General features: G+C 53.8%; 7 protein-coding genes across 7 annotated transcripts; 4 read left to right on the top strand and 3 right to left on the bottom strand.

Moving 5' to 3' along the window:
* Positions 1–1,872: 1,872 nt before the first annotated feature.
* GLOTRDRAFT_121058 (uncharacterized protein) lies at positions 1,873–3,906 on the bottom strand (the record flags this gene model as incomplete). The annotated part of the gene is made up of 2 exons (XM_007867184.1): positions 1,873–3,210; positions 3,674–3,906. 2 exons carry the CDS (start codon positions 3,904–3,906, stop codon positions 2,052–2,054), a joined length of 1,392 nt encoding a protein of 463 aa, XP_007865375.1. The 3' UTR covers positions 1,873–2,051.
* Positions 3,907–6,219: 2,313 nt separating this feature from the next.
* GLOTRDRAFT_39993 (concanavalin A-like lectin/glucanase) lies at positions 6,220–7,219 on the top strand (the record flags this gene model as incomplete). The annotated part of the gene is made up of 4 exons (XM_007866618.1): positions 6,220–6,500; positions 6,553–6,623; positions 6,672–6,820; positions 6,881–7,219. The coding sequence occupies 4 exons, from the start codon at positions 6,220–6,222 to the stop codon at positions 7,217–7,219; spliced, it is 840 nt and encodes a 279-aa protein (XP_007864809.1).
* Positions 7,220–7,233: 14 nt separating this feature from the next.
* Positions 7,234–7,933, bottom strand: GLOTRDRAFT_138348 (uncharacterized protein; the record flags this gene model as incomplete). Its single annotated transcript, XM_007867183.1, has 2 exons — positions 7,234–7,662; positions 7,715–7,933. The coding sequence occupies 2 exons, from the start codon at positions 7,931–7,933 to the stop codon at positions 7,525–7,527; spliced, it is 357 nt and encodes a 118-aa protein (XP_007865374.1). The 3' UTR covers positions 7,234–7,524.
* Positions 7,934–9,806: 1,873 nt separating this feature from the next.
* GLOTRDRAFT_75513 (uncharacterized protein) lies at positions 9,807–11,401 on the top strand (the record flags this gene model as incomplete). Its single annotated transcript, XM_007867182.1, has 3 exons — positions 9,807–10,193; positions 10,242–11,210; positions 11,276–11,401. Exons 1-3 carry the CDS (start codon positions 9,819–9,821, stop codon positions 11,399–11,401), a joined length of 1,470 nt encoding a protein of 489 aa, XP_007865373.1. The 5' UTR covers positions 9,807–9,818.
* On the top strand, positions 11,371–12,773 carry GLOTRDRAFT_75510 (uncharacterized protein). The gene is made up of 5 exons (XM_007867181.1): positions 11,371–11,397; positions 11,451–11,589; positions 11,640–11,926; positions 11,986–12,283; positions 12,340–12,773. Exons 3-5 carry the CDS (start codon positions 11,745–11,747, stop codon positions 12,697–12,699), a joined length of 840 nt encoding a protein of 279 aa, XP_007865372.1. The 5' UTR covers positions 11,371–11,397; positions 11,451–11,589; positions 11,640–11,744; the 3' UTR covers positions 12,700–12,773.
* A 442-nt stretch (positions 12,774–13,215) lies between these two features.
* GLOTRDRAFT_110887 (uncharacterized protein) lies at positions 13,216–14,741 on the bottom strand. Its single transcript, XM_007867180.1, has 7 exons — positions 14,689–14,741; positions 14,604–14,634; positions 14,338–14,551; positions 14,102–14,283; positions 13,747–14,035; positions 13,481–13,689; positions 13,216–13,427 (listed from the first exon to the last, which is right to left on the bottom strand). The coding sequence occupies exons 3-7, from the start codon at positions 14,527–14,529 to the stop codon at positions 13,322–13,324; spliced, it is 978 nt and encodes a 325-aa protein (XP_007865371.1). The 5' UTR covers positions 14,530–14,551; positions 14,604–14,634; positions 14,689–14,741; the 3' UTR covers positions 13,216–13,321.
* Positions 14,742–15,535: 794 nt separating this feature from the next.
* Positions 15,536–17,439, top strand: GLOTRDRAFT_138345 (uncharacterized protein; the record flags this gene model as incomplete). The annotated part of the gene is made up of 3 exons (XM_007867179.1): positions 15,536–15,560; positions 15,616–16,739; positions 16,797–17,439. 3 exons carry the CDS (start codon positions 15,536–15,538, stop codon positions 17,253–17,255), a joined length of 1,608 nt encoding a protein of 535 aa, XP_007865370.1. The 3' UTR covers positions 17,256–17,439.
* Positions 17,440–17,646: the final 207 nt, after the last annotated feature.

The following is a 17,646-nucleotide window of genomic DNA, read 5'->3' as shown; positions in this document are numbered from 1 at the left end:
AGGGACTCGCCGCGGAAGATTGGACGGCTTGAGACGGAGAGGGGAGGGACTGCCGAGGCAGATGCAGCCGGTGCGGCGCATGCTGTGGTGGGGGTGAGAATGAAGGCTGACGAGGAGAGGAAGACACGGCTATAGGGGGAGGAGGTGACTCATGAGACAGTGGTGGTTGGGATGGGGGTGGGGTGGGTGGGCAAAGAGTGTCGGAGTACACGGGCATGCGACTTGTCCTATTGTAACGATTAGTATGTGGTATCCAGATGAAAAATTCCCAACCATATTCATGTTCTCCCGCACGGGGACTCAAAAAAAAGCGATACTCACCAGTCTATAACCAACCCGTCCTCTCTTCTCGCTTCAGGTTAGGCCCGTCACACTGATCAGACATCCACTCACCTGATGAACGACCTCCCCAGTATCACTCCCTTCTTCCTCAACTCCGCCCGCTGCTCCTCGGCCCACTTCTCCCTATTTCTCTTCCAGTTCGGATCAGACTTTAGGCAGTTGGCGGGGACGGGGTGCACACGTAATGATCCAGAGGTAACTAACCTCCTGCATGATGATGGGGAGTCTTGCGCTGAAGACTGTACAGACGGTGATTCGGGCTCGGGCTTAAGTGTCTGGAGTGTCCGCGTCGGAGATGTTCGCGAAGGAGAATGGTGTAAAGGTGGAGGGACGGTGGCCAAGTCCGGCTCTTCCTTCAGTGACGTCGGGGACAGTGCAGGGGGGAGGATGGGTACCACCGGCTCCTCCTTGATTCGGGACGAAGGTGTCGGTAATCGAGCCAGGGGAGAGGATGAGTCTCGGAGAGGACTATTTTCCTCCTGTAAACTTAACCTTTGTCTCTTGGCCCTGATGAGTTCAAACGTGGCCTTCCGCTTGGCCGCCCTTTCAGCATCGGTATCTGTCCCCGGCGGCGACATGGCGTGGAAGGCGGGAGTTGTGTCTGGCGTAACAGGTGGAGAGGGCAACTTGGGAGACGCGTTCCAAGCAGTCGCGCTGGGAAATGCAATTGGAGGTTCTGTTGACGATGTAAATCTCGGGCTAGCGGTCTGAATGTCGCGAACTGGGCTTTGACTTGGTGCAGTTCGTGTGTTTGTGTTCCCACTTGCTTTTTGGGAGCCCCCGCCCTGACTAGAAGGAGATTGGGATATGCTGTTCCGCATTAACCATACCTCGCCGATCGTCATGATCCTCTCACCGCTACTGCTATCCATGCTGGCCTGCGTACTAGAAGACGCGTGTTGACTCCCACCGACCTTGCTGGGTACTGTCCCAGCGGCCCTGTTTGTGGAGGGCCCAGGGCTTGCAACGGGCATCCCTCCCCTGCTTCCGCCTCTCCCCCTCGCGCCCCTCCATGCCCATCCATTATCCCTCTGCCTAGCAGGCACCTTTGATATTATCTGTGGCACGCCTCCCCGACTGGCAAGTGCTTCATTCGGCTGGGTGTCTTCGGAGTGGGATGGGCCGCCAGACTTATTGCTGGGGTATTTACCGCCACGGAAGGGAGGAAAGGGCCGCCGAGACATATGAGCCGAGGATATGGGGAGTACAGGAAGATGCAGGCGGGAGCTTCCAGGAGGTTCCCAGATTATGCGAGACAGGTGAGTGCCCGAAGCTTGATTTCTCGTACAACGTCGGGATAACGCTATGATTGAGACCCACGGTCGACGTACCTATGCCTTGTGCCTAATAGTAATACTCTATATTTTGAGATGTCTTATGCAAAGTCGAAGGGATACGGTAGAGCTGTCAATTGCTTGCGCCTCAACACGCTGGTGGCGGAACAAGCGGATTGAATTTCAAATGAAAATGCCATTTATGACGACACGTTATTACACTCCGTTTTTCGTGGCTATGCATTTCTGCACTTGCGAGTCCAACAGAGGTATTTGTTGCAAGTGCTTCAAGCGTGTATACATATGACAAAAACCAGACTAATATATGTTACGATGTAGGATAATAGCGCGTGGTATGCGAGAACTAAGTGCGATATTACTCTCCCTCGTCTCCCTCTCCTCGGATCTATACTCTATACACAGACTGAGCAAAGTCTAGTCTCTCCGCTCCTCCCCCTCCCCCTTCACACTGAGCCCCAGCGCAAGGACACTCCCCACCCGCCTCCCCATACCCTTCCTCCGTTCAAACGCATGCACCTCCTCCAACTTCCCCTCTTCCCCCCGCTGCTCGCCCTCCCCACCCGGGGCAGAAAGCTCAAGCTCGAACGGGCTGGGGGGCATCAGCGACGGACTCGGAAGCGCCTGCAGCCGCAGCTTCTTCAGCTGGTACGGAAGGTTCTCCGCCCGCGCCGTCGGGATCTGGAAGTACCCATACGTCTCCGCCTTCGACGCAGGCGGATGGTGCTCCTCCGCGCTCGGCGTATCCGCCACTTCGCTGAGGATCGGCGGCGACGGGCTGGGCGAAGGCGTGGGGCTCAGAGAACAGGTCGTCATGGACGGCGTCGACTCGTCCGCGGTCAGCTCCCCGTCGGATACGGACGCAGACGAGCTCGGGACGGAGTCCTGGTCGAAGTCGTGCTCGGAAGCGAGGAAAGCCGCGGGCGCGGAGCTGCTCACGCTCGAGCCAACGCTGGCGGGTTCGGCGCCGTATACGCGGTCGAGCATCTCGCCCTCGAGGACGCTCTCGGCATGTGGGGTCCGAGCGACATCCTCTTCTTCCGCTGCCTTCTTCTCTTCTACTTCCTCCTTCTCCTTCATGGGTGACGTCTCCTCATCGTCGTTCCAGCTGAAAACCATTTCTCCAGGTTCCGCCTCTGGTCCCTTCGTCGGTTCCTCCGTCGGCAAGAGAGGCAAGAATGCAAAATGCGGGCGCGGCCTTAAGGGCGCACGCGGTGGGAGATTCGATGGGATGGGTGATGACGTGCGTGACGGAGCCGGAGATGATCGGGGTGATGGGTGAGGGGAGAAGCGCGGGGCGGGGGCGATAGCGGAATGAGTGATGGGTGATGTTAGCTGCATCCAATGCGTGGTCGTCGGTGGTGACTGAGCAGGTGGTGAAGGGGACGCGGGCTTGGGCTCCTCCGCGGGAGGCGTACGCGCGGGCGAGCTCTCGGTTTCCGGGAGCAACGGCATGAGACGTATGGGCACGCGACGCAGGTACTCGACGTGCGTGTGAGGGCGCGGGCTGAAGGGATCTGGCGGCTGGGGTGCGTGAGGGAGGGAGAGCTGGAGCTGCTTGAGCTCGAGGACGTCCCTGAGGGTTTCAATGGTTAGTGGCGTGCGCGATGTGGGGGAGAGGACGGAAGAGGAGTAGGAGGGTGAGAAGGATGAAGGGGAAGTAGGGAAGGGATTGTGCGTTGTGGAACATGAGGAGGAGGGGAAGTATGAAGTGGACGATGCGGACGGAATGGGGATGGGTGAGGAGTGTAGATGAAGTAATGTAGTAGACATAATAGTTTGGTGAATAAGAGGGGAATTACGCTCGTCTAGATGAATCTGCATGGCAGCTGTGGCCAGAGGCGTATATGTAGGAGGCTCGGGGCAGAGATCACCCGACAGCACGCCGATCCAGCCACCAACGCCAATCGTCTCCAATCCGCTCTGCCGACACGCTACAGTTATACATAGGACATGGGATGGATGGAGACGGCGATGAACGGCGTGGAATCGCAAGAGAACAAGGCCAAGGCAGATAGACGAACCGAACGGGTACTCACTGATACGAGAGTTTCTGCGTCACCTCGGCTGGCGTCCGGTCCCATTCATCGGCAATGAATACCTCTTCTTGACCCTGGTCGCAGAAGGAGACGGACTTGCGTTTGTAGGAAGGGCGAGATGGCGTCGGCCGCGGCGAGCAGGGGTCGGAGTGGGACGCGGCGTCGCCGCCGTCGCGTGACAAGGGCGAGGAGGGCGGGGAGTGCTTGAGACAGCTCTTCATGGCAGCTGACATGAAGCCCCGAGAACGTACGGGTCGGTGCACGAGCGGCTGGCAGCAGCGATGAGTCAGTCGCGACGAGATGCAATGCCGAATGCGAGAGCGGCGGGCTCACTTGGTACACGACCGAAACAGACCGATGCTATAAAGAAACTTTTGCCGCTGCCTGTGCTCCCGACCAATCACGCTGCATCAACGACGGGCACTCCGACTGTGGCTGACTGTCACTGGTCCCTTTGGCCGCGAAGCGTGGTGAGCCAGGGTGCTACGTAGTGCAACAGAGTTCCTACCTATTTGTGGCAGTAAAGCCATTACAAGCAGTATGAGCGAGTCACTGCTGTCCAGTGGAGCTTATGAACTCAGCCTAAACCCCCCTACTGTAGAATTTATGCATGCAAATTCAAAGTGACTTCCCTTTGAACAAAGGTCCTAGCTGCGGCGTAACCAATAAGCCACTTCGCGTCACTACAACCGCCGCCTCCGGTGCTCTCTATTCCCACGGAGCCCCATTACTTGCCAAAAGTCGCCCCCCAAATACGTCACTCCCGGACCATGTCGGGGTGCCGGCCTCACATGACGGAACCCTAACCTCAACGTCGTCTGTTCCGTCGTTCGTTACGTCCCTGCGCTGCATTCGCGAATCGCCAGCGATTCCGGTCGACGCGTCCGGTATTTGCACGAAATGGCGGCTGGGTCCAGTTCACGCGATCGGCGCGAGGAATGAACCTATGGCTGGGCTATAGCCTCCCAGAGCTATCGAACGGCCGTATTCATTCTATTACGGGATGCTCCCAATCCTAGTTCGGCATGCCGAGATGCCACTGCTGCCGATTCGTCCCTTCCCCTTATTCATCCACAGCCAATTATACGTACTCTCGCCTGCTCCATTCCTCATGTTTCATAATGACTACATTTCTGACAGGGGATGGTTCAGTTGAGATGGAGCACCCCTCATGTATTGCGAGTCATACACCGGATCTTGTGGTTTCTATATGAAGCCCGCATCCTGTCATTTGACTTTCTATGGATGGTGCAGACCTGAGCAACCTCTATCACAAGATATGTAGCTTTCATGTCTATGCTTTCTGTTACTTATGCTCGCATCAGTCAATTGACTGTTGATTCTAAGTTAGTTGCCGACTATCACAGTTAAACATATGCAGGACAGAATGCAAAACTCTGGTGGCGAAGTGCCCTCAAAAACCACGCAAAGACCTTCTTTGGCGGGCGCAGCAAGTAGCCTCGTTATCTACAGAATGATATGCATAATACACATAGGTGCCTGTTGGCTCTGTCAGATGAAGTGTAGGTGCGCACGGGAGAGGTATTTTAACCCTCAGATGTGTCATCGGCGAGCCGCACGTATTCAAGATTCATAGTTCGGGACTGGCTCCTAGCGTTCCTGCTGCTTTCGTCGAGGGCTTGTCGCAGTTCACGATCCCGGACGAGGCCGTGCTGCCCGGCGTGTAGTTAATCGCTCGTGAGATTTAGTGCGCGTCGTCGATGGTCTGGGAGATGCGGTGAGCGTGCAGATGAAGCTTTTCTCTTTATCGCCGTCGATATCATTTTTTCGTTTCGTGGGTGCCATCGCGGAGAAGGATGGGACAAATAAAGATCGAAGGTACTTCAAAGAGACGATTAAGGCATGCCAGTGGACGCACTCACGCCACTGTGGCAATTCGCTAGCGCAGACTACGAGTGCTTTTTAAACTCACAGTTGCTGATGACTCGAGCACTGGGTAAATTGCTCAGCACTCGAGGCTATAGCAACTCTAGAACTTCCATCCGTCGTATAACCTCGGTTTCTTCAACAATACCCAGTAAAATCTGGGTAAATTGATGCTCAGGTCGTAACTCCGTCGCGCCACTCCGAATCGGCCAGCGCTGGCGAAGCTTCCAAGCACAATAACCACTCGCTTGGGCGCACAATATATGGAGTCTCCTTGCACCGGCAGACAATTCTGGAGTGCATTTGTGACTCGATTCCTCGGCTCCTGTCCTCTGTCTGTATACCGACCGTATTCCTCGGCGTCCTGGTCCTGGGATCCTACACCACCTGCCTGTTGTTCAGCGGTAAGTACTTATGATGACTGCACGAACTGTTCGAGTTCGTAGTGGGGTACTGCCCGACCCTTCACCCATACCGCACCTTGATCGGTTCACCTCTTCACGTGAAGTCGCGTCTGAACAGGTTCGACTTTGCATCTTGTTTGGAACCTTCTCTGTACCCCTCACCAAGCACCCAGCCTGTTGACCAGCGCCGCCTATCCGACTAACTTACCCTCACAAATAATACTCACCTATATCCCTATAATCGCTCGCCCAAGCATGTTCCCTGTCGTCTTCCTCAGTCTACTCTCAGGTCTCCTAGCCCACGGACTACATCTCCCTGTTGCCCGTTCTCCCGATTGCGAGTCGTTCTACGCAGCCTTCTCAGGCTCGACTCTCCCCAAAGGTATGGTCGCAGTCGGCCATGGAAACACGTACGAGGTTAGCTCGGGCGGGTTGCAGATGTACCTGGACCGTCCCGAAGGAGAGATCCGCACGAAAGGCGGTGAGAACGACAAGATCGCCGATGGGGCCACGTTCAACTCGACCTTCTCCTTCATGTATGCGTGCATTCACCTTTCACTGGATACAAGGCTGACCGCGTTTCGGAAGGTATGGGAAGGTCACGTACGAACTGAGCGCGCCGACGCATCCCGGGGTCGTTACCGCCGCTATCTTGATCGGTGCGCAGGATCACTATATGCTTTCATGATATCTGATACTTCCGACAGCGGACGAAGGAGACGAGATGGACGTCGAACTTCTCGGCAGTGATTCGTCGCACTTCCAGTCGAACATCTTTGCGCCCCGGCCTCATGATGACGGACCGCTATACGGGGTCTTCAGCAGTGTAGACAGCATCCCTAGAGGTAGCACCGAGGTACGATTTACGCAAACACCTTGCACGTTGACGTGTCGCTAATGAATGGGCGGTTGATAGGACGTACATACCTACAGCATAGACTGGAATGCCGAACGCATAATATGGAGCGTAGACGGTGAAGACATCCGGACGCTCAAGAAAGGTAGGCTGCCTCTCGCATTAGTTGCGACCCGTCGATACCAACCTGCTCACATGATATATTTCCGTGGGGCAGACCAGACCATGTACCACGGCACGCAACATTTCCCCAGTCACCCTACGCGCATACAGCTTGGGATATGGGACGCATCGAGTCCCGCAGGTACCGCTGCGTGGGCGCGTGGGCCGATTGATTGGAAGACGGTTCCGAGGAGGATCGGAGCGACTGTCAAGAGCGTTAAGCTGGAGTGCCATTAGCATCATCCTTGGGTACGACCCGTATAGAAACCAGTCCATTCAGCACTACAAAATACATCACATGCCTATTGACAAAATTGAGATATCTGTGATACAAGGCAATCGACAGCAAATTCGAGCAGCAAGAGAGCAACATAAAGCAAGAAGAGCATAGACACAAGTAGATGTGAAAGATATTAGACATAAAGAAGGATCGTGGAAGTCGTATACTGCAATATAGCACCCCCGCATTAAACAGCGGTGGATTAAAACCTTATAACCAAGAAAGTGAGCGGGTCAGAACTAGGAGGAGACGGTGCGTCCCCTTATATGAGGCGAAAGGTTAATCGAGGAATGATCTTCGGGCGGTCTTGTCCCTCGTACGGGTCCTCTTCAAGGACAAGCGAGGTAGGCGTTTCCGCCACTTTGGATCTGGATCCGTGGGCAGCGGTGGGGACGGAGGTCTGTTGTGCATATGATTCATGTGAAGCTAATAGCGATGGTCAGAAAGCAGACAAACCTCTTCAGCCGCAACCCTCCCCAGGTGAGCCTCATCTTCGCCTTGCGTCTGCCGGTGTCATCGGGTCCTGCGCCTCCCCACTCCCACTCCCGCCCGAGGGCGTCCACTTCTTCCTCTACTTCGGGTTCCGAGAGCACATACGGGTGCTCGGCGACGGCAATTGGGACTCGTTTCGGAGTAAGAAAGAGGAATGAGAGAGGGATCGACATCGGCATCGTCATGTGCTGGCAACGGTGATCTGCGATTGGTACACTGCCTGGTGCCAGGCGGACAGAGGCGGACAGTAACGACCTGGTAGGCGAGCCGAAAGATGAGAAAAACGCGGTCAGGAGATAAAGAGGGTTGCAATAGTCGATAATGAGAAGAATAAAAGTATTATACGCCTGCGGGACCCATACCACCAGTGTGCGGACAATAGCGAAGACACTGCGCTGCGTGCTAATTATGGGTCCCATTTAAGGCGCGACGCGATCACGTGCATTATCCACGTGCAGCAGCGCGTCGTGTACGTCAATTAAAAGTCGCGAACCGCGATTTCAATGGTACACGATACCTTTGCTAAACTCGACTAGGACAGCGATGCCCCCAAAGAAACCGACCGAGGATGAGGAAGCCGCGTTCATGCACGAGTTGCTCGGTGGACTCGACGCGTCGGTGTTCACCATGAGCTCGTCGCCGGTGAAGGAAAATCCGAAGCGCACCTCTCCCCCAAGAACGCCTACGAAATCCAGGGATATCGTCAAGATAGAATTAAGCCAGCACCCGGACAGCTGTTTAGAGACGGCAGGCGATTTAAGCATGGATACCCTCATCGATGGCGCGGACAACTGGGATTGGGACGACATGGAATGTGATTTCATGACGCCTAAGAAAGCGAGACCCATTAAACAGGCACGTCTTTCTGGACTTAGTGGATTCGGCAGCAGTGATTACCATTTTTATTACAGGAGTCCGAGTCCGCGTCACTCGTGCCACACTACACCCCGTATCCATGTACGCGATGCATCGTGGAGCAGGTCCAAGAATCATCGATAAACGGAAGATATTGTAAGGTATGTCCAATCTGTAGGAAAGCTGGACTGGAAGTCCCGTAGGAGATTGGTCAGCACGGAACCTCGCTACGCGTCCCTTGGTCTCAGCCTGTCTGGCCAGTTTGCTTGCGACGTATTCCTATCTAGTGCATCACGAGGGGTCGTAGCTACGATCTTGGCAAGCTAACGACAGGGCAAACAGTCCAGCTATTCAAAAAACGAATGTTTGCTCACGTCTTTCTCAGAACTTAATTGTCATCACAGAGCCTGCCAAGCGCCGCTGCTCTGTCATTCTGTGCGATGAATGGTCCCAGTCCGAAGTCCGCATTGGTACGTGAACTCTCCTATCTATATTGATTGGTGACTATAGTGATACCCTCCGTAGGCGATACTGTCAACGTCATGGGTTCATTTGAGACATTTGCAGAATCCTCGTCCACCTCTCCTGAAGCCACAATATCAATCACCTCAAAAGCCAACTACTTCATCCATCACCCAGACATCCTGCTCACAGCAACGGCGATAGCCAACGCACCCCAATGTCGACGCAAACCCATTTTATCCAGCTTAGTCCGCTCGACGTCGGACGTTACTCCCGCCTTGGTCTGGGGTAACATGCTGCACGAAGTGATGCAAGCTTGCTTAAGCCATAATCGGTGGGAAGAGCGGTGGATCGAGGAGAGGATCGATGAGGTGGTGAGGAACGGCCTCGGAGAGCTCGTCAAGATAGGCGTGAGCGTTGACGAGGCGAAGCGGGAAGTCAAGGTCCGCGCGAAAGGGCTGCAGACGTTCGCTAGTCGATACATCGCACAAGTCCCCAAGGTAGGCCTGGAGGGACGGCGCCGATGATTGCTCGAGCTAACAACGGGTCTAGGCGGACGCGGTTCTGACAAACACCAGGGCCTCGGAGAAGCAGCAGTCCTTGCTCGCTATTTCCAAGCTACACGACGTGGAGGAAGACATATGGTCTCCCAGCTGGGGTCTCAAAGGGAAACTCGACGCGTCTGTACAAGCGATCATCGAAGAGCGCGAGTATCCCTTCGCGACGCCCATCACGAGAAGCTACCCGATGCCTCTGGAGTTGAAGACGGGCCGCGTTGTTGCCGGGATGGAACACCGCGCGCAGACGATGCTTTACACGCTGCTCATGGCCGAGCGGTACAAGGCGGACGTGCCATCTGGGCTGCTGTTCTATACCCACACGGAGGAGGTCGTCAAGGTTCCTGCTGCAAGGCTCGAGTTGAAGGGCTTGATACTGGCGAGGAACGAAATCGCAGGCTATATGGTGCGACGGCATCGAGTCGTAGGCGTGAAAAGAGCACAAAATACAGGACACCAGGCTGGAGACGATCTGGATTCTGAATCCTTCTTGCCGCCTACTATCGACGATGAGAGAACTTGTAAACGTTGCTATGCCCTGGATACCTGCATGCTTTACAGAAAGGTTCTTTGTCCGCCTGTTCTATGCGGTCGTTACTAATGTACCTTTCAGGCCGTCGAGCGCGTCGAAGATCATTCCTCGCCCATAGCAGACATTTACGCTCTAAAGACAGCTCATCTCACCCCGACGCAGTTGGACTTCTTCAAGACGTGGGAAGCCCTGATCTCCCTTGAGGAGCAGGACCTCATGCGGTTCAAGAAAGAGCTGTGGACTATGGCTGCCAAGGAGCGCGAGACGAAGGGTCGTTGTTTCGCGTGCATGGTCATAGACACGTCTTACTGTCCACCAGCGCCCATTGCTGCCAGTCAGAAGGAGGGAAAGATACATCAGCACACGTACAAATTCATCCGGAAGGTGACAGAAGAAGGCACCTCACTGCTGAACGGGCACATGAGCTGTGGCGACGCCGTCACCATCTCAGTGGAACCTGACCTTCTTGCCTTGACTCGTGGGTTTATAACGGAACTGACACCTACTGAAGTGGTAGTCGGTGTCGACCACGAGCTCAACATCAACAATATCCTGTCACTATGCAATGTTCCTGCTACACTCTCTCACGATCCCTTTTCCTCCTCTTCAAGCCAGGACAATCGGGTAGTATTCAGGATTGACAGGGACGAGCTCTTCAGTGGCATGGCGCGTATCCGCGAGAACCTCGCGCAATTGTTCTATGTCGATGGCGACACACGAAGACTTCAACTTGTGGTTGACCTAATGCCGCCAGAGTTCGAGGATAACATGGATGATGACGCTACCGAGCAGGTTTCCGCTGCCACTCATCTAAATGAGCATCAGAAGGAAGCAATGAAGAAAGTCATGACCGCTCATGATTATGCGTTGATACTTGGCATGCCTGGTACTGGCAAGACCACTGTCATCGCAACCATAATAAAGGCTCTGGTATCTATGGGAAAGACGGTCCTCTTGACCTCATATACACATTCAGCTGTTGATAATATCCTGCTGAAGCTCAAGGGGAATGTCGACTTCGGTATACTGAGGCTGGGTAATGTAGACAAGGTAATGTTCATTTCCTCGTTGGTGTGTCTTCTCACATTCTCACGTGTATTGCGTTGGATTTGAAGATTCATCCACATGTCCAGGAGTTCACTCCCGCTGCTAGACAGCGAGCTAGCACGGTTGAGCAATTGGAACACCAGCTGATAACCCCGCCGGTCGTAGCGACAACTTGCCTGTCTATCGATAAGTGAGTTGAAGGTCCGCTTCCTCCGGAATAGATTGCCTCACAATAGAGCCTAGCCCTCTCTTCCTGCGGAGGAAGTTCGACTACTGCATCGTTGATGAGGCATCGCAGATTACCTTGCCCACATGTCTGGGTCCCCTGCGCTTCGCTGACAAGTTCGTCCTCGTCGGTGATCATTTCCAGCTTCCTCCTTTGGTACGTCAGGCATCACATACTCCTCCTCTGTACTTCTAAGTCGTCTTAAGGTTCGAAGCGTCTCAGCCAGGAAGGGCGGTCTGGATGTATCCCTCTTCCGTCGGCTCTCGGACGCTCATCCTCACGCTGTTGTGGACTTGGCGCTACAATACCGCATGAATGAAGACATCATGATTCTATCCAACAAGCTTATATATGGAGATCGTCTGCGTTGCGGTTCCGAGACTGTTGCGAAGAGGAGTTTGTGCTTACCCAACCCGAAGGCCGTGAAAGCCATACATCGACCAATTTGTTATCCCGTGGAAACTTGCTGGCTGCATAAGCTAATGGCGGAAAGGTGAGATCACTACGGCCGCCAGCGAGTATGAACTGCCACTAATGAGTGTCTCAATATAGCTGTAAAGCGGTATTCGTCGACACCGACGGCGTCCCTGCCTGCGATTCACGTGTAGGCGACCTAGTGCAGAATGAAGTGGAGGCAAGATTAGTGCAGCAGATGGCCGAAGCACTACTTGTTGCCGGAGTCTCCGAAGAGCAAATTGGCATTATATCGCTGTACCGCCAACAGATCAAGCTGTTATCCCACCTGCTCCTTGCGAGAAAGGGGATTGAGATCCTAACGGCGGATAGAAGTCAGGGACGAGACAAAGAATGCATTATTATCTCCATGGTACGATCGAACGACAGTGGACAGGTACGTCGCTCGATTTTGTCCACTGAACGGTTCTTAAATGACCGATACCTTTGCAGATCGGAGAGCTAGTCAGAGACTGGCGGCGCATGAATGTGTCCTTTACGAGAGCCCGTTCCAAACTCATTATCTTCGGTTCTCGGAAGACACTGCAGACAGCGCCGCTCCTCTCTGAGTTTTTCGACTTGATGCAGAAGCAGGGCTGGATTGTGCCTCTCCCCGCTAAAGCAGACACCCTTCATACATTTGCTGCGTCGCAAACCGTCACGAAACGCAGCCTAGAGGTCACGGGTGTCGCGGTAACTCCCCTGAAGGAGAATAAATTGGATCGGCCAACAAAGAAAGTCAAGCGCGTAGCTGAGGAGGGTCTCCTCAGAAGCAGACCGCTTCTCAAGGACCTTGTGAACGGATCTCGTTGATTTATTATCAGTTTAATCATGACTTGTATTACTTGTAGGACTAGCATTAGATGTGTATCTAATCGGGCGTACCCGGACTTCAGAAGCACTTGGCACTGGGCTAGGTGCCCCCTTGCGCCGTGGTGAGCACCAGCGTCGCCACAGTTAAGCATCGATAGAAATCACCACTGTCGAGGTTATTATAAGCTCCATGGGTCGAAATCCTCGAATGTTTTTTATAGGAACTGTTTGTATGTATGTACTGTACCTCTGATTCCTATAAAAGACATCTGTGACTTCCTACCTGTGCCCAAACCTATAAGACCGATTTCGTGCTTTCCCCGCCAAATAGTCACGTGATAGTGGTCGTATATATTGTGGCATGCGAGTGCCAGCGCTTCTGAATAGGCGAGCGTTGGTGGGCTCATTCTACAATAGTCATGAACTACTTCTATTTCAGGATTCTGGATGCGCTACGAGAGTCTTTACGAAGCGAAGGCAATGCCTACTGACGCAGTGCCAGCTGCAGAAAGGGAGTCCCACGGATTTACACTTTGTTTCCTAATAATGACATCCATACCTGGGCCTAGCGGGAACGACAAGTCACAACACCTAATGCTACGCATGCTATCTATACACCATGTTAGGCAGCAACATTCGATCCGAATTCAGCATCCAATAGGTTGACTTCAGGCTCCTCCGTAAGACGGATATCTCCGCCACCCTCCGTGAACGCGACCTGAGCAGACCTGTAGTCACGACGTTGAGCCATGCTGCCTTTACATAGGTACTTGCAACTTACTGCACAATCGTGAAGGCAAAATAGCTTAACTGTACAATGCTACGAGCAAGAACGACGAAGCTGTCGACGATGCCCAGGATAGAGGCGATGCGCCAGGCACGCGTACGCCAGTCCCCCGAGATTCGCAAGCCCAAGACTGCTGGTCCCAGTAGGCATATAGCGAGATCTGCAAGGCCTAAGGCGAGCTTCAGGAAGATAGGACCTCGAAACTACAAGGGTGCAATCAGTTTGAGAAACCTGCTCAGGATACTCGACTTGTTGCTCACATGGCTCGTGAAACAGGTTATGATCTCAAGCACCACGATCACATTTGTTATGTACATCACCACAACTTCCTCGTCAAAGGCCGTGATTACAGCGATGATAGCGAGGACCAACTGGGCGATACGCAGGGTTCCCACCGCTGCGCGTCTGAACGAGGTCGTCAGCACATCATCAATACTCTGCACATGATGCACGGGTCGGAAGACGTTCCGGATGTCGAAGTCGTCGACGTCCCTATCCGGCTGAGAAGAGATGCTGCCATCCTGTACTCGCTTGCCTAAAATCGTCACACTGACCATCCCATCCCAAGTGGTTCAGAAACAGCGAGGCCCAAAGAGCGATGTAGGATGTACTTACTTGAGCACGACGAGAATTATCCTTAAACTCTCAAAGACGCTGCGGACGAGGACTACCACGGCACCGATACAGACGACTATTTTTCGTACGCGTCTGTCCGATACAATCACGAAAGACCAGGAAATGAGAGTGTATGTGCATAACGCTGCTTCGGGCACGCTTGACCAGGAAATCCAGAATTTCTGAGGTCACACGTAAGTCGCGAACCACAGGGTGACCAATGAACGCGACCTCACCGTGCCCTTCGAGGAAGCTCGCAGGCCCATCTCAGCGACGGTGAGCGTATCGATCATAAAGTGGAGAAGCCAAAACCCCGCAGGTATTCTCCACCAGGAATCAACAAATGCTGTTACCACAACCGGGATGGACAGGGCCCATAGGATAACGTAGAACATAAAATATGAAGCAGGTCTCTGGAGGCGATTCATCGCATCTTCAAATCTGGGAAGCCTATAGGAGACGCTGATTAAACTTCACATTCGTGGAGGAAGGGAAGACGCACCTTATCTGTATCGTCGTTCCGCTAGGCGCACCTGGCGCCACCGCCTGCTTAGGACCGTCGGTAGACATGGGGAAGGAGGACTAACAGGGTGATGATAAAGTACGCTCTACTGGTTGGCAAGCATACTTAATCGAATTCTGAGCCCCAGAGTGATGGCGCGGTTTATATTGCCATGGCGAGCAGCTGATGATACTGATGCAAACTCACTCGAACTTGACCCAGAGAGGTTCAGAACAGACGCTCCCGTAATAGATAGACGCCCATCGTGCGCTCTCCTGCTTATGCCACGACGGGCCACGACGGGCCACGACAGGCCACGACAGGCCACGACAGGCCACGACAGGCCACGACTCGAGTCACTCGACTGGAGAGGGACACGACCACGGGTAAGATCAAAAGTACACCTGCTTTCGGAATCCGGACTGGTACTGGGCGATGGAGGACAGCGGTCGGCTGTGTTCCAAATACAATAATATCCGTAGACTTGATACCGCGCCTCCTAGATAAGACTTAGTAGACGAGCAAGTCTCCGCACCAAATTGTAGTGGCAGCATCATGCAGTTAAATCTTGCAGCTTGAAGACGTACATATACTAGCCAGACTCGTGGCTGAAAGGGATACTGTAGACTCGGAAAATTCAAACCTTCACATTATGATAGGTCCTGGTTAACTCTCGATGTATTTGATCCCCGCATTGACACTGGATTGCGCGTGAGACAGTTGCCATCTCCCCATCTTGACGCTCCTATATATACGCAGATGCCAGGCTATGCTTTGGAGTCGGCGACGCTGCGGCAGATGATGAAGAGTGCTGCACAACCCGCGGCCGCTGGGCCATGACGGCTGTGCAGTGCCGTGTTGCTCTTCCTCACGAATGGTTCGACGAATTTACTGAGCAATAAATATACGCTGGATCAACCTGTTGAACGATTATGACTATTGGACCCCTGCAAGCGCGTAAGTACACGCAGCCGCTGGTCGTCGACGTCCTGAGCTGACCGTAGTCGGATAGCTATGCACTCCCCCAGCGGGGAAGGCTTGATTGCGCGGATACCACACGATATCTGGTGTGAAATTATCGATACCCTGCGGCCTTCCGAAGACCAGTGCCTGCAAGAGCTGAAATGGGACATAGCGAACCTTACGCTGGTGTCCCGATTCTTCTGCGCACTTGCGCGGCCCATTTTGTTCAGCGACCTCACGTTCTCCGGTCGCGGAGATCCTACAAAGTGTCCCCGGCACCGGGAAACAAATTGTGAGTGGTGGGACTTGATCAAGGAGGAATCGCCAATCAGGTCGTATATAAAGTCGTACACACTCGCCGACTGGCCATCGAGAGGACCGATCGCTCTAAGTCAGGTCTTCGAGACACACCTGCGCACCCTCGCGTCCTTGCCTCACTTGCAAAGTTTGCGCCTGAATGCTGTTGCTATCGATGCATGGATGCTGCAGGTGATCCAGCAGCTGCCTAACCTCGAGACATTTGCGCTCGAAGACGTCAAGTTCTATCCAAACGTCAAGGACGTGGTCCTGCCAGGCCCCATCGCTCGCCTGCGACGATATGAGCACTATGGTACTATCTCGAGGCCTTTGGATCACACTGCCGATCCGTATTTCGCTGTGATAGTCAAACTGATGTCGACCCCTACCCTCCGTGTGCTCAAGTTATGCGACTGGGACTTGACGCACTCATTCATCACGCACTCTGGGAACAGCTGCCCCGTAGAAGACTTGGACCTTATGATTCGCAGCTCGAGCCTCGATCAATTCTCTCAATACCTCTGTCGCACGCCATCCATTCAAGCCCTCAGAATCTCCACCTTCATCCCGCCTACTCAGTTCATGGATGCTCCAGCGTTCAACTTGGACCTGTCCGCACTGCCGCACCTTCGAGAGGTGCAATGTCCAGGAGAGTTCCTACCGATCTTGATTCCCGGCCGCCCTGTCCGCGCTGTGACTGTCATACAGCTGAACCCCTTCAAGAAGCTGGACGGTAGGCCCATCAACGTCACCCCGATAAAACGCTCCAGTGCGGCTGTCGAAGAGCTCGGTATCACTGACCGCGCGTACCAAGAGTTGGATATAAACGAGCATTTTCCAGATCTTCGTACCCTCACTATCTATGCCATCGAGAAGGTGAGCAACTGTGACTCGTCACCGTATGTTGATAAGTTCTGATCTGACATACGTTAGACGCGCCTCGATGTCAAGAAAGAGCGACTCGCCGTCCGTAACGTCCGCTTCTACCCAGCGACTGCATCGAGGTTCGCCCGTTTCAACGTCCAGAACTACAGCCTCGATCTCAAGATGCAGCGAGAGCTCCTAAACGACTTCAAAGAGACCTTCCCTCGTACCCTGCGAATCCAGCTCGCTGGCGGCTACGTCGAATGGCGACGCACCAGCGATGAGGCATGGGTCTGGCGGCCGTTCGTCATTTCTCGGGATCTGGCCCGGCGACGGCTGATGGTCATGGCGTGGCACCTCGAAGGGGGCAAGCTACACGATCTCGTGGGGACGAAGGTGGTGGACGAGGACGGGTGCCTCGCAGGGCTCTTTCGACCGTCCGAGATGACACCGAGTCTTTCTGTGATCCTCAACTCCTACGGGCGAGAGAGTCCAGAAGAGATGTACTCGCGTCTGGAGACCGCTTGACTACCGGAAATGCCCTGTCCAGCGAGCGTGATCGCTCAGGGGTGATATGATCGCAGAAAGAGACAGGTATAGCGCCTGGCCAGGGCAGTTCATATCAGCCTAGGAAGTCGATGTTTAGGCTTCCGGGAGATAAAGCTGAACTCGCGGAGCCCTGACTCCTAGTGGCAGTACTATGGAGCTATTTGCTGCGACTGCTTTACGAGAGCAGCGTCGGTAACCTTGTTTCAAAATCAGGTCAGCGAATACCGCTATGTTCTTTCTCACGTCAAACAGATAAGTACTTGATCCCGAAGCATTGGGCAGATGTGCGTTGTATATTTGGAGTGTAACAGAGTATTGAATGCCAACGAGGTTCAACGAAGGCTTCCCTTCCGAGCATCTGACATATGTA

This window comes from Gloeophyllum trabeum (genome assembly GCF_000344685.1).
Source record: "Gloeophyllum trabeum ATCC 11539 unplaced genomic scaffold GLOTRscaffold_00005, whole genome shotgun sequence".
NCBI classification, from domain to species: domain Eukaryota; kingdom Fungi; phylum Basidiomycota; class Agaricomycetes; order Gloeophyllales; family Gloeophyllaceae; genus Gloeophyllum; species Gloeophyllum trabeum.
The sequence above is the reverse complement of the archived record's forward strand: the minus strand, read 5'-3'. Positions and strand labels throughout refer to the sequence as shown.